This window comes from Phocoena sinus, chromosome 20 (genome assembly GCF_008692025.1).
Source record: "Phocoena sinus isolate mPhoSin1 chromosome 20, mPhoSin1.pri, whole genome shotgun sequence".
NCBI classification, from domain to species: Eukaryota; Metazoa; Chordata; class Mammalia; order Artiodactyla; family Phocoenidae; genus Phocoena; species Phocoena sinus.
The window spans coordinates 31,613,796-31,627,713 of NC_045782.1; the positions used below are offsets into that span (position 1 = coordinate 31,613,796).

General features: G+C 47.4%; 1 protein-coding gene and 1 pseudogene across 2 annotated transcripts in view; one reads left to right on the forward strand and one right to left on the reverse strand.

Annotated features, from left to right (window-relative positions):
• Window positions 1-2,525, forward strand: part of USP32 (ubiquitin specific peptidase 32) — a 210,367-nt gene extending 207,842 nt beyond the window's left edge. The window contains exon 34 of one of the 2 annotated variants that reach the window (XM_032615574.1): window positions 260-1,239. In XM_032615574.1, coding sequence (XP_032471465.1) covers window positions 260-433 — 174 coding nt within the window. In that variant the 3' untranslated portion in view covers window positions 434-1,239. Of the gene's footprint in view, window positions 1-259 lie in introns of both variants that reach the window. The other variant, XM_032615573.1, reaches the window with a different exon arrangement.
• A 2,444-nt stretch (window positions 2,526-4,969) lies between these two features.
• On the reverse strand, window positions 4,970-5,885 carry LOC116746159 (annotated as a pseudogene).
• Between the last annotated feature and the right edge of the window lie 8,033 nt (window positions 5,886-13,918).

Sequence of the window (13,918 nt, forward strand, 5' to 3'; positions counted from 1 at the left end):
GTAGAATTTGATGGGTTGTTTTGTTTCATTTTTGTCATTCTTTTGACTTCTCTATGGTATGAATATTTTCCCCAAAAAATCAAACATTGAAAATAATGGGTCTTATTTTTTAGGGGCAGGTATGAGACAGCCAAGATATTAAGCTGATTGGAAGCAATCAGGTTTAGTAATTAAAGAGGGTTGGTCCTCCCTTCCCTGGTGAGGATTAAGAGCCGGCATAGTGATGGCTTTTTAGTTAAAGCCTTTCTTGCTCCTTCAGGAACTTCACCCTGATGAAATTGACACCGACTCTGCCTACATTCTTTTCTATGAGCAGCAGGGGATAGACTATGCACAATTTCTGCCAAAGATTGACGGCAAAAAGATGGCAGACACAAGCAGCATGGACGAAGACTTTGAGTCTGATTACAAAAAGTACTGTGTGTTACAGTAGCTGGTGATGAGGGAGATGACTCCCTGTAGCTGACATAGGGCAAAAACGTCACTGAAAGGCAAGCTAAATGTGTAGTTATTTTATCCTGTGACCCTGAAGCACAAAATAAAAATCCTAATTAAAATAGCAGTTAACATAACAGTAGTAATAATTTTGTTTGGAAGTGTCTCACTCGAGCTCCCTGGTAGAGAACTTTCAGGCAGAGCCCACCATTAGCCTGTAAACAAAAGGGTTTGGCACCAGCCACCTGGGACCAAATAAGAACTAAGTTGTGCTTGTCCAGATATGAACAAACATGTAGCAAGTATAGTTTACCAATAATCATAACAAAATACTAAGAATTTCCTTGGAGTCAAAGTAAAACAAAAAATTGTAGTGTTGTCTGGGGACGACATGACATGCTACCTCCTTTTTCCTGAAGTTTTATTCCACTGTAGTGACTGACACAATGGAGAAAGCAAGATCACAAAGGCGTGCGAAGGATTCTTGCAGCATGGACACAGATTTTTCGATTTACTTTTTAAACCATTTTCCCACTCTTTCTATGTCTTTATTGCTTTTTGTTTTTGTTGTTGTGTTTGTGTTTGAGACACAACCAATCACTGGTGGTAGCAGAGGCATATATAAGTGGTAAGTCTGAAAGGGAGACTCTCTTAAGGGTTGCGTGCCTTCTACCCAGGGCCTTGGTTGAGAGACCCTGCAGGGGAAAAAAAAAAAAAAAAAAAAAAAAGCATCCTGGGAGATCCAGCTAAAATAAAATAACCCTCCAGATAGAGGCGGCCTACTTTGAGGATACTTCAAGAGCCCTCAAAAATGTTTACCACCACTGCTGAGTGTGGGAGGGGAGTTGCCAAAATTTGCACCATCTTTACATGCACTGTTGCACAGAGAGCTTCTGAGAGGGAAAGTGGCAACAAAGCTAAATGGTATTTTACAATTAGTGGTTGTTTGTTCTTTGTTTCTTTGTTTTGCACTTTAAAGAAAGAATACGTGCAAATGAACTTTTCAGAACTTGTTCATATTTGATGGCTATAAGGGCTATAAATTAACTTAATTGGGGTATTTTCCCTCATCATATTAAATTTAACAACAAAACACATCCCAAACATTGATAGTGTATAAGTATTTTTAATGAAATTGGTGGTTTTAGGAAGTAAACTTTTGTTTGCATGTCCATATACTTTTTTTATTTTGGTGTTTGTCCTTTTTATTTTTTATTTTTTTACATTTCACAGTAGTGGTCATCAAAAGTTATGTTTCTTTGCTCACTTCATTTTTTCCTTCAATAATTCAAGACTGGAACAAAAGTATATAAATGTTATTTATTTCAGGCAACATTTTTTTCCTGTGTTGTTTTTAAACATGTATTCGAAGTAAATATCTCACTTTTTTTTCAGTCTTTTTTTATTCATCTGGACCTTGGAAGCTGATTCTCATTAATTGTCAGATTCCATTACCCTTCCTTCCTCATAGATAGTAGGTACCAATGTAATTAAGCATTTGTGTTCTGATATCTGAGGTCGGTTGCTATCCAGTTCTCCTCAGAGCATTTGGAAAGGTTGCCATAAATGGCTATCTAAGTTGAAACCCTATTCAGAAGAAGACTATAATTGCAGGTAGGAAGGAGTGGCCTAAATGGTATAATGTGATAAAGTCAGACAAAATGCAGACTTTATAGTTTCATGATTTTCAGTGTATAAAATCTGTCCATTCCTAACTGGACAAGTCCCACGAAAAAGTGGAAGATTTTAAAGAATTTCCTTACAGATGTTTTATTTAAGCAGGTAGCACAATCTACTAATGTTGTTTGATCTGTGTTGGTTATATTGGTTGTAATTAATTTTTTTAATTCATGATTAGCAGAAAATTTATTAAATTAACTAACTACATTCACTTTGTAAATTACTGTATAAAACTTGTTGACAATGCACTGACTTTAGAAAGATGTTAATGTACATAAATAGAGTGTAAATAAAATAGTGTTGATGACTGAAATATGAACTGTATAAAAAAGTATTGGTAATTGTATATGGAGTGTAACTGTTTATCTGTAACTATTATCCAAACAAATTAAATACTGTGGATGCATCTATGTGCTGTTTTTCCTCTATACAAGTAAACACAAAAAAGTCAAATTCTTTAGCCTTCCTCTCTGTGACCCTGTTTTAATTCTCCTAACTTGAATAATACCTACCTGACTTACAGAGGTGGAGGTTCTGTCTCTGAGGGAATGCAAGCTGTGTTGAAGGTAGAACAAGATACCTGCAGTGACCGGATAAATTGATTTAAATTTGGCCCACATCCCTGTTAGGAAATTGCTTCGAAGGCGTTGAAGGGGTTGGGGGGAAGGGTGGCTTGCTGGTTTGGAACTGAGAATTGGTGAAGGAGGTTTCGCAGTAGTTTTCCTGCAGATTAAGAGATAAGGTGAAGAAGAGGCTGACTTCTTATTTGTATAATGCCTTGAGATGATCCTGGATTTCTAGGGGGCTCTGAGAAACCAGGGATATCCCTGGTTGTCGTTCTGGGAGATCTCCAGGGAGGCAGTTGACAGTGTTGAGAAGAGTCGAAGATTTAGAGTTGTGGGTCCTTCACATTCAATCCTATCTATTTACCTTTAAAATCAGAATACCTACCTCTGGGGCTTATATTAAGTAAATGAAGTATATAAATGCCTGACACAGTTTCTTGGGAAGTGCTCAATGAATGTGAAATCCTACCCCCATGAGATCAGTCCTATACAAGGAGGTTTTTGTATTCCCTTGCCGTACTGACACTAAAAGAATTTGATAGCTCTCTGCTCACATTCTCCAAAAAACAAGAATACACATTAAAAATGTATAGAATGGGGCTTCCCTGGTGGCGCAGTGGTTGGGAGTCTGCCTGCCGATGCAGGGGACGCGGGTTCGTGCCCCGGTCTAGGAAGATCCCACGTGCTGCGGAGCGGCTGGGCCCGTGAGCCATGGCCGCTGAGCCTGCGCGTCCGGAGCCTGTGCTCCGCAGTGGGAGAGGCCACAGCAGTGAGAGGCCCGCGTACCGCAAAAAAAAAAAAAAAAAAAAAAAAATGTATAGAATGAAACATGTTGAATCAGCAGCAATAATAGTAGCTTGTTTAAGGAAACGAACAAACAGAAAAAGGATCAGAAAAGTCATCAGAAATGAAGCACGGCTTCCAAAGTGCAGTCTGTGTCTCTGGCTTTTTAAAAGACAGCCTTGAATATCTTCATCTTTGTATCTCAAACATTGTTCCTGGCACATGGAAGGTAAATAATATATAAAGTAAATAATATTTTAATGGAAAAAAAAAGACAATCTTGAAAAGAAACAACATATAGAGATGGGCAGGCATTTTATTTCTGGTTCCTGAATGGCCCTGTAAATTGAGAGCGGTCATCAGCCTCTCTGGCTAAGGCAGTTCAACATGGAATCTCCCTTCCACTTGGTGGCATTGCTCACTTATGGGTTCTTTTCTTAGTTGTAGATACCATTGAATTGGAGCAAGTAGATGAATTGCCACATTTTCTCCAACTATTTTAAAGGTTGACTATAGAGTTTTACTAGGCTAGAGCCAGAATGTGCAGCTTAGGGAACAGAGATCCCAGCTTTCCTTGATGATGTACCACCAGGTTTCTTAGTATTGAAATCAGAAGGTCAGAAACACACCTACATCTATGATCAGAGACCCATACATGATAGAGCAATAAAAAGAGGCTGACTTTAGGTTTGCCAAACTTCCTACCAGTGGAAAGCAAGGTAGTAAATAAGAGTGCAGGAGTTGCAAACTCAGAGACCTATAGGGACCAGGTTGGGAACAGAGTGTAACAGAAGCTGGTCCAGCTGTGGATGAGAATGGGGAATAGTGGTGAGTTGTAGGGCACACATCCTTCTAAAGGCTCCATTTGTTGCCATGCAGGAATGCGGGCCCCAGTGTTAGACCAAACCTTTTTTTTTCCCCCTAAGGAGAAGCCAGAAATCCAGATATACAAAATATCCAATTTAGACATGTTGGCAGGTTTGTTTTTTCGTTTTTAAACATTGTACTGTCCAAGTAAAACATATTTGCAAGCCAGATACTAGCCACCACTTTTATGCCCTCTGGTAAGTAGAAAGGTCATGGACTTGGAGAGATTCTAGGTCTTGCTATATTACAGCAACCGTGCACTAAAACAAGTTCTTTAGACCCTCAGATTTCTCATGCCCAATGAGAATACCACTTTACTTCAAAGGATTATTATAAGGAATAGATAATGAATGTAAATAGGCACAGGCCCTGACACCTATTGGGTATTCAAATAATAGTATTCTTTCCCCACTTAGAGAAGCAGAACACAGGTATAACATAACAATAATGTTATGTTCAAGTTCATTACCAGTCAAGAAGCATACAGCTAATGACATATGAGCACATTCTAGGTACAGAGCTCTGTGTTAGATTCTCTGGGGGCAGCTGTTCCCAACCTGGCAATTCATGAGCATCATCAAAATCAACTAGGAGCTTGTTAAATGTGCTGATTCCAGAGTCCCACCCACATTGTCATATTACATCTGTGCTCTGTGCCTATTGACACCCAGATTTATGAGATCATCTTCTCCCAAGCAGTCCAAGAATCTGCATTTTTTAACATAAATTTATTTATTTATTTCTGGCTGTGTTGGGTCCTCTTTGCTGTGCGCGGGCTTTCTCTAGTTGGGGCGAGCAGGGGCTACTCTTGGTTGCGGTGCGCAGGCTTCTCATTGTGGTGGCTTCTCGTTGCAGAGCGTGGGCTCTAGGCGCGTGGGCTTCAGTAGTTGTGGCTTGCGGGCTCTAGAGCACAGGCTCAGTAGTTGTGGCGCACGGGTTTAGTTGCTCCGCGGTATGTGGGATCTTCCTGGACCAGGGCTCGAACCTGTGTCCCCTGCATTGGCAGGTGGATTCTTAACCACTTGCACCACCAGGGAAGCCCCAGAATCTGCATTTTAATAAGTTCCTCAGGGGAGATTCTTTTGTAGCCAGTTGGCGCTGTCCTGCAGATTGGTCATTTATGGAAACCACTGCTCCAGGGAGTGAATCATTACTTCCGGTCTAATTAGGGAAAGATGATATGCATATGCATACACCTAAGGAGGATTGGTAGGTATAATTGTCTCCGATGACGTGCTGACTGAGGACGTTAGACAGTAGCTGTTGACAGAGTACTTAGGGAAAACCATACGGGAAAGGGAAGTGAGCAGCGCCATGAAGCTAGACCAGGATTTTCTTGTCAGAAGTGTGCAGAGCAGTGTAGTGGTCTGAACAGCAAAGGGAGCCGAGCTGGTGCGTTCCAGAGGCTGTGGAGGCCGTTTGAGGTGCGCTGAAGGTGCACGAGGGGCATATAGTAGAAGATAACAAGCAGGAGAAGCATGTTGGAAAGGCCTGAGAAGGTCAGACCTGCTCTCATAAAGGTGTTTCACATTGCCAAGTATTTTGGTATGGTTGCAAAACATTTTCCCATGGTTTTCATTAAGTACACACTAATCTGAGACCATTTAGTTATAAACAAATCTGTGCTTTCTGTAACTTAACTTTCTCTTTTTCAAATACACAATCCACTTCTGAAATTTCTCTTGATAATGAACTTTGGACTTTACCACAAGCCCAAAAGGAATGCAGGTGGAAACAAGGCTTCAAGTGCTCCAAGAAGATCAAAGGAAGTAGAGGAAAAAGAAAGAAGGAAACAGGCAGGAAATGGGAGGAAAACTAGAAGGGCTGTGGAAAAAGAGAAGGAAGGCAAGCCAGAGAAAGGAGCCCACCTAGTGTGTCCCCAAGAGCGGAGGAGAGGAGGGCCAGGAGGGAGAGTGGGCTGGTGGCCGTGTGCAAGATCCTTGGAGGCCCCAGGGGCGGGTGTCTTCAGTTCTTCATGGCGGGATCCTCTGCACTGATGGTAAACCCCAGTGCTCACTGGGGTTATAGAGAGGGGGCCTTCTGTATTGGGGATCAGCAGGGAGCCCCCCAGGATGGATCAGGAGATGCCCATGGTCAGCAGGGCTGCTCCAGCCCCTAGTTCATGGCCGTCATCTTAGGTGACCCCACAGAAAGCAATACTGCTCTGATTCTTGCAGAACAGTATGACTTTGGGGTAGGTCACTTGTCTCCCCTGCACCTCCGTTCCACTGTGAATCATGAAGGGTTTGCCTGATGTCAGTGGTCTTAAACGTTTATCTTGAAACCACATTGGGGCAGGACCCTTTCCTCCAATTGTGTTATTTTTATATATAAATTTATTTATTTTATTTATTTGTTTATTTTTTGACTGCATTGGGTCTTCATGGCTGTGCGCGGGCTTTCTCTAGTTGCAGCCAGCGGGGGTCACTCTTTGTTGTGGTGCGGGGGCTTCTCTTGTTATGGAGCACGGACTCTAGGCGCACCGGCTCAGTAGTTGTGGCTCGCGGGCTCTAGAGCACAGGCTCAGTAGTTGTGGCTCATGTGCTTAGCTGCTCCACGGCATGTGGGATCTTCCTGGACCAGGGCTCGAACCCGTGTCCCCGGCATTGGCAGGTGGATTCTGAACCACTGCGCCATCAGCGAAGCTCCCTCCAGCTGTATTTTATCTGAAGGACCTATAGCTGAAGCAGGTGAGGTTGGAGTTGCTCAGGTTGAAGTGAGGGTGGGGGATGGGGTTGCTGCTTGAGCAGCCTCTGGGAACTCTGGATCAGATGTTCAGCAAAGCAGCCGGGGGCTTCCCTGGTGGTGCAGTGGTTGAGAATCTGCCTACTAATGCCGGGGACACGGGTTCGAGCCCTGGTCCAGGAAGATCCCACATGACATGGAGCAACTAAGCCCATGCACACAACTACTGGGCCTGCGCTCTAGAGCCCGCGAGCCACAACTACTGAAGCCCGCACGCCTAGAGCCCATTTTCCACAGCAAGAGAAGCCACCGCAATGAGAAGCCCGCGCAGTCTAACGAACAGTAGCCCCCGCTCCCTGCAACTAGAGAAAGCCCACGCGCAGCAATGAAGACCCAACGCAGCCAAATATAGATAAATAAATAATTTTTTTTAATTGTTTAAAAAAATAAAAATTAAACACCTTGGACGCTAAAGCATTCAGAAAATCGATCATGGGGAATTCCCTGGCAGTCCAGTGGTTAGGACTTGGGGCTTTCACTGCCGTGGCCCCGGATTCGATTCCCTGGTTGGGGAACTGTGCAATACTCGCTGCGCGGCCAAAAAAAAAAAAAATAGTCGATCATGATGCAGTGCTGATCCCTGCAGAGCTCCCGGAGAATGGTCCCCAGCAACAGTGCTGTCGAACCCAAGTTCACGTACCCGGTGCTGAGGCCAAACAAACCGAAATACCGGAGTTTGGTGCAGAGGAAGGTTTATTGATAGAGAGGGTGGCAACCGAGAAGATGGAGACGTACGTTTGTCTCAGACCCGCTTTACTGGCTGGCCTGGGCGCAAGGTTTTTCGGGATAAAGGGGCGGGGTCTTGGGGTGCGTGATCAGCTCACGCTCAGTCCTCCAGTGCGTGGTGAGGTAACAGCGTGAAGCTTTTCGTGACAACGTCAACCCCCTGGGGTCTACATGCTTGTGGTCAGCATGCAGTCACCTTCCTCCACCAGATGTGGGTCTTAGTTTCTGCAGAACAATTCAAAGGTATGTGTCAGATTTTTATGTATATCCCTTCAGGAGGAATTAGGACTGTTTCATAGCTGAACTATTGTTTCTTGACTGCCTTTCCTTTGTTTCTGTATTCCGTCTCTTCCTTAATTGGTAATTGCTTGAATCTGCGCTTTGGAACGCAGGGAAGGCCTAGGAGACCACAGCTTGCTTCTACAAACAAGAAACAGGAGGCACAGGGAATTCCCTGGCGGTCCAGTGGTTAGGACTCGGCACCTTCACTGCTGAGGGCTCAGGTTCAATCCCTGGTGGGGGAACTGAGGTCCCACAAGCTGCGTGGCACAGCCAAAAAAAGAAAGAAAAAGAAACGGTGGGCATGGAGGGGCTTTTGTACCCAGGAGGGCCCACAGGGTCTTGCTCGATTTCAACAGGAGAGCATTCTCATTTTCTGCTGGAAATCACCGTGCCAGCAGGGTGGGCCTTTCCAAAGCCATTTTGCTACTCTCAGTACATCTGGCTGGGCAGGGAGGAAAAGCCAGCCAACTAGAGTGAAGGCCAGTCAACTTCCCTCCCCCGCTGCAGAGACTACTGGAGCAGCCTGTGACAGGGCAACTGTAGGAACCCAGCCCCAGGGCCTGTGGCCTTTCACCTTGGTGGCTGGAGAAAGTCACTGCTGCCACTCCTTGTTTGCAGAACTCCCTGCGGCTTGGAGTTGCAAATAAACATCCTCTCACTTTGGGAGATATGGGAAAGGGAGAGGGCAGAGTTTATCACTCATACATCAAATGTTTATTGAGTACTTACTATGTGGCATAAAGGATAGTTCTGCCCTTGGAATCGGGAGAAAAGTTGAAGAGGGCACTTAGCCATTAAATGGACATTTACTGTTTGCCAGACACCAAGCTATGCATGTTTCATTCATTCTTTAATGCTCACCACAGCTCTGTAAGGGATGCATTATCATCTCTTTTCATAAACGAGGAAACAGCATCAGTGAGGTTATCGTACTGTGATAATCACTGAATGAGAAAGTGAACGTGAACCCCTTTTACAACCAATAACGCTTATGCAAATGCAAAGTATTATTGTTATGTAAGGAGAGGAAGTAGGTGTCCTGAAAGCAGCCTCCTCTCCCTCTTCCTGGAAGATGAAAAACTCTTGGGAGCAAATAGCCATTCAGTGACTCTTGAGGGAGACCCACTTCGTAGGTTTGTTCTCTTCACCTCTGGAGGCCCAGGGACTTCAGGAGCCAGACGGAGGGAGGAGGGGTGTTGAAGGGAAAGTGGGAGCAGGGAGGGAGAAAGAAGGGACTCTGGGACTGGGGCAGGTCAAGGCCACTAGCTCCAAACTGGACTTTGGAGTGCCTGGAAGTATCAGGGATTTAGCAGGGAGGTGATTGTGCCAGAGGCAGGACGGGAAAGACCAGGATTGAATGAACTGGTTTTGGGAAGGCAGCCACCAGCCACGGAAGCCGTGAGAATCCCATGTTCCCCACGGGCCCCCTGCCAGACGGGCTACCTGAGATGCCTGACCTACCAAGTACAATGCCTCCCCCCTTCAGCTGAGGCCTTTTCCTTCCTGGCCTTTCCTGGGAAGGGAGGGAGAACAATCGAGCCTGACCATTTATAACTAGGTGTTTGCACCCATAAGCCTGGGCTTCTAAACTAGATACCACATGTCCATCCAGCCCGCATAGTGGGCCAATCACGCAGCAGGCTGACTCCTCAGCAGCCTTCCATTCAATTCTGACTGTGCTGAGCCCCAAAGAGGCAGCCCATTGTCTTTTTCCCCAGGGTTTATGAGCCCAGCTTTGGTTTTCTCATCTCTCCCCTTTGATGATAATGAAATGTCAAGCCTCAATCCAAAACTCATATACATCAGGAGAGAGAAAGCATGCCTAATCTGGACTCTGGGAACATAAGCAGTATAAATGTAGAGGGAAATCTAAACTCCCTGACTGATTAGAAAAGAAAGGGAACGTCCTGGAAGTGGCAGCATGGCCACAGCGCCCGGCAAAGGCTTGGACGAAACGTTTCATCTAATCCCGTCTGCATGGGTATTTGTTGAGGCAACCGTTTCCTCATCTAGAGCGCAGACCAGCCATATCCTTCTCCCTGAACTTGAACCGTCACCAAATTCCACGCGACAGCGTCTGTGAACCAGCTTCTGTGCCGACTGTGCTGGCCTGGCCAAAGCAACCTTGGGCTCAAGTGAAGGTCACTCTCTGAATATGCAGGTTTCAATGGATCTCACTCTTATTCCTGCAGAAATCCCACTCTCGGGCTTCCCTGGTGGCGCAGTGGTTGGGAGTTTGCCTGCTGATGCAGGGGATGCGGGTTCATGCCCCAGTCCGGAGGATCCCACATGCCGCGGAGCGGCTGGGCCCGTGAACCATGGCCACTGAGCCTGCGCGTCCGGAGCCTGTGCTCCGCAGCGGGAGAAGCCACAACAGTGAGAGGCCCGCGTACCGAAAAAAAAAAAAAAAAAATCCCACTCTCCATCTACACATTGATGCAGCCTCTGGAGGGTATCTAAATGTGTCTTGAACCAGTCCTTTCAGCTGTCATGTGGTGTCTGCTGGGTAGGACCTCCTGATCTTTTAGGCGCCCCTAATCCAGCACCACCACTGCTTCCCCTCACAGACTGGGCACCAGGATCGGAGTCCCCCACTGGGCCCGTCTACTCTGCTAGAGTGTTCCCACAGCAGAGCTGCTGTCCCCTACCTTAGTATTTGGGTAAAATTGCTCTTCCGGTTTTTATAAGCCACTTCTATTCCCCTTATGACCCCAGTGAATCCCAGAGGCTGACTGACAGATGCCACAACAAACTCCGCATCCCTTCACCCCTACAACTCTGAGGCTTCACGTGGACCCAGCATGTCACACCCAATGCCTCTCCCTTGGGAGAGGTGCCTCCCAGGAGGCCACTCAGGCAATAGACCCAGCACCCGTGGAGGGTCCTATGACCCTCCAAGCAGCTCCAGTGTGACTCAACCCTTGATTGCACGTGAAGCCACAGCTGAAACTAGAGTGAAACCCCAATTTGACCTGCAGCCTTGTGGAGCCTGGCCAGGCCTGCAGGGTGGAGGGGCAAAGGGACTTAGGGCCCAAGGATGGGGAAGCAGATTCACTGGGGAGAACACATGATGCTGGGGAACAGCAGAAGCCGAGGATCAAGCACCTCGTACAGGGCTTCCCTGGTGGCGCAGTGGACACGGGTTCGAGGCCTGGTCCGGGAAGATCCCACATGCCCGTGGAGCAGCTAAGCCCATGCACCACAACTACTGAAGCCCGCATGCCTAGAGGCCGTGCTCCATAACAAGAGAAGCCACCTCAATGAGAAGCCCATGAGCCGCAACAAAGAGTAGCCCCCACTCGCCGCAACTAGAGAAAGCCCACACGCAGCAACGAAGACCCAACGCAGCCAAAAATAAATGAATAAAATAAATAAAGCACCTCGTATGCCCTAGCCCCACATGTGGAAACAGCTGTTCAAACTATAACAAAACCAGGTTGATTGTGTCAGTTACTGAAGGAAAGTCTGCATAGATAGAGCTCAGAAAACCAGGATTATCTCTCAGGATTGCCCGATGGGCAAGGTAAATATTTAATCCCAGCGCTGGAATGGTGCCTGCTAATTCTGTGCTTTACCATCATCTTTCCCTTTATTCACTCACGCTGAAAACGTTTGTTGCCTGCCTCCCTCCCGCCGCCCCCGCCTCCCGTGGCCAACCCTGGCCTGGCACTTCGATCCTCCGACAGTCTTCCCTTAGGGGATCTTGGTGGAGAAGGAGGGGAGCAGGGATTGGGGAAGGCTTCACAAAGGAGTTAACTTTCAAGCCAGGTTTTGGCTGCTGTGTGGACCTCATGAGACAAGCCACAAGCAGGGGAAGGGCAGGGAGAGCATTGAAGATCTAGGGAACAGCATGTGTCCCCAGCATCTCTGGCCAGACTGGTGGTTTCTAAATCTAAGCTTCCCTCTGAGGACTCCTTAGAAGCACTTTCAGGCCAGCAGCACTCAGTTCAAGCAGGGACTGTGGGGCTTGTAGATCGCGTGGCCACTCATGGGCTGGCAAGGGGCGAGATCCTTTACCTTGCTAAGCCTTGGTTTCCTTCCAAAAAGGGATGGTAAGAGGGTAGGCTTGAGTATCAGATGGTCTGGGTCCAAATCCTACTACTGCTCTCCTACTTGTCAGCTCTGGGTCCCGTGTCTCATCTCTTCATCTGAAAGTGGAGAACATGCCCATCTCAGAAGCTCTTTCTAAGGACTGAGATAGACAGCATGTCAAATAGTTTCACCTGAGTAAACGTTAGCTGCTCTGTTTATGCTGTTATTTGTGTAGAGTCAGGAGCAGCAATGCCTGCCCCAGGGTTCTTCCTAGTAAGTATTGATTGAGAGCTCACCGTGTGCTCTGTACTGTTTGGACACTTGATGTCCTTGGGGCTGGCTTCCTGGGAAGCCCATGGCGTTGCGTGTGCAGGATGTTTATTAAGGAGTACCTCGAGGATCAACACCTGTGGGAGGGAAGAGAGAGAAATGGAGCACCCACGAGGGCCCAATGCTAACCTCAACTGGCCCCACCGAGAGCTCTGATGCTGGAATGGCCCTTTGGGGTCACCCTAAATGGGGCCGGCCCTTTAACCCACTTTTTCCCCTGTTGGTCAGTCAATGGCTGGGGGTCTGCAGAGAGGAGTGTGACCTTGAGCAAGGAAGCCTCCCCTTCCTGGAGAGGCCAACAGATGAAGAGGTCCGCACACCATAGCACCCAGAGCTGGGACGCACCATTCCTTGAAGGGGGCTCTGAGCCATGCCTCACAGTGCCCACCTCGAGCAGGAAACAAAAGAGGTGAAAATCCCCACTGTCCTGAAACAGCTGTTCCAGTGGGAGTTTACCTTCTAAAGGTTGCTGTCAGGATGAGATGAGACAGTAGGTGTAAATTACCTTACAAAGGGCCTTTCATAACAGTGCAGGAGTGCAAAGAGTGAGAGCTAAAGGTCGTTAAACAGATGGGGAGATTACAAAGTGATAGGAGTTAGAGGAAGAGCATCTGATTTCAACAGACCGGACTCAGTTATCTGCTGGTGTCTCCATCCTTCTCTGCCTGCACCCCAGGCTGTCACGTGGACGGGCTTTTCAACCCCGTCGGGGTCCTGCACCTCTTGAGACTCAGTTTATAAATAAAATCCTGGCATCAGGCCCCTTCAGACCCCTCCTGGGACAGCGGCCAGGCTCTCCCTGAGGGCTCCCTTCCGCGAGAGGTGGCTGGCATGATGGGCGGGAGCCCGACTGCAGGAAGGGAGCCCCGGCACATCCAGCTCAGCGAGGGCGGCTCGGGCAGAGACCAGGAAAGGGAGATAAAGAGATTTCCTTGGCACCGGCCTCTCCCATTTCTTTGGAAAACAGTGGGGAGGAAATCTACTGGCAGAAGGGCCTGCTCCAGCTCCCTTCTGAGGTGGGCCCAGCTGCCCTCCCCACGGGGAGCCCAAAACACCAGAGGGAAAACCAGTCTGCTAGCAGTTCCTGGGAGGTGTGGCCAGCCGGAGGGAGAAGGAGAAGGGCCAGGAGGAGGCAGGGGCGGTGGTCTCAGCCTCTTGTCCCTTCTTTTGCCCACCCTTCTCTCTTGGCCTCAGTTTCCCTGGCGTAGGTGGGATGAGGGTAGGGCCATCAGATTCAGTAAATCCAAATACAGGACACTCGGTGTAAATCTCAGATAACCAGCAGGTAATGTTTTAGTGTAAGTGTGCCCCGTGCTACTTGGGAGGGATATATTTATACTAAAATGTCCTTGTTTATCTGTTTTTTTTTGTTGTTTATACTGTCCGGCAACCCAGACCTGCAGCAAATGCGAATAGGAGAGGCCCGCTGGCAGACAGCAGGGACAGAGCCCATGCTGGAGACAGGGACAGAT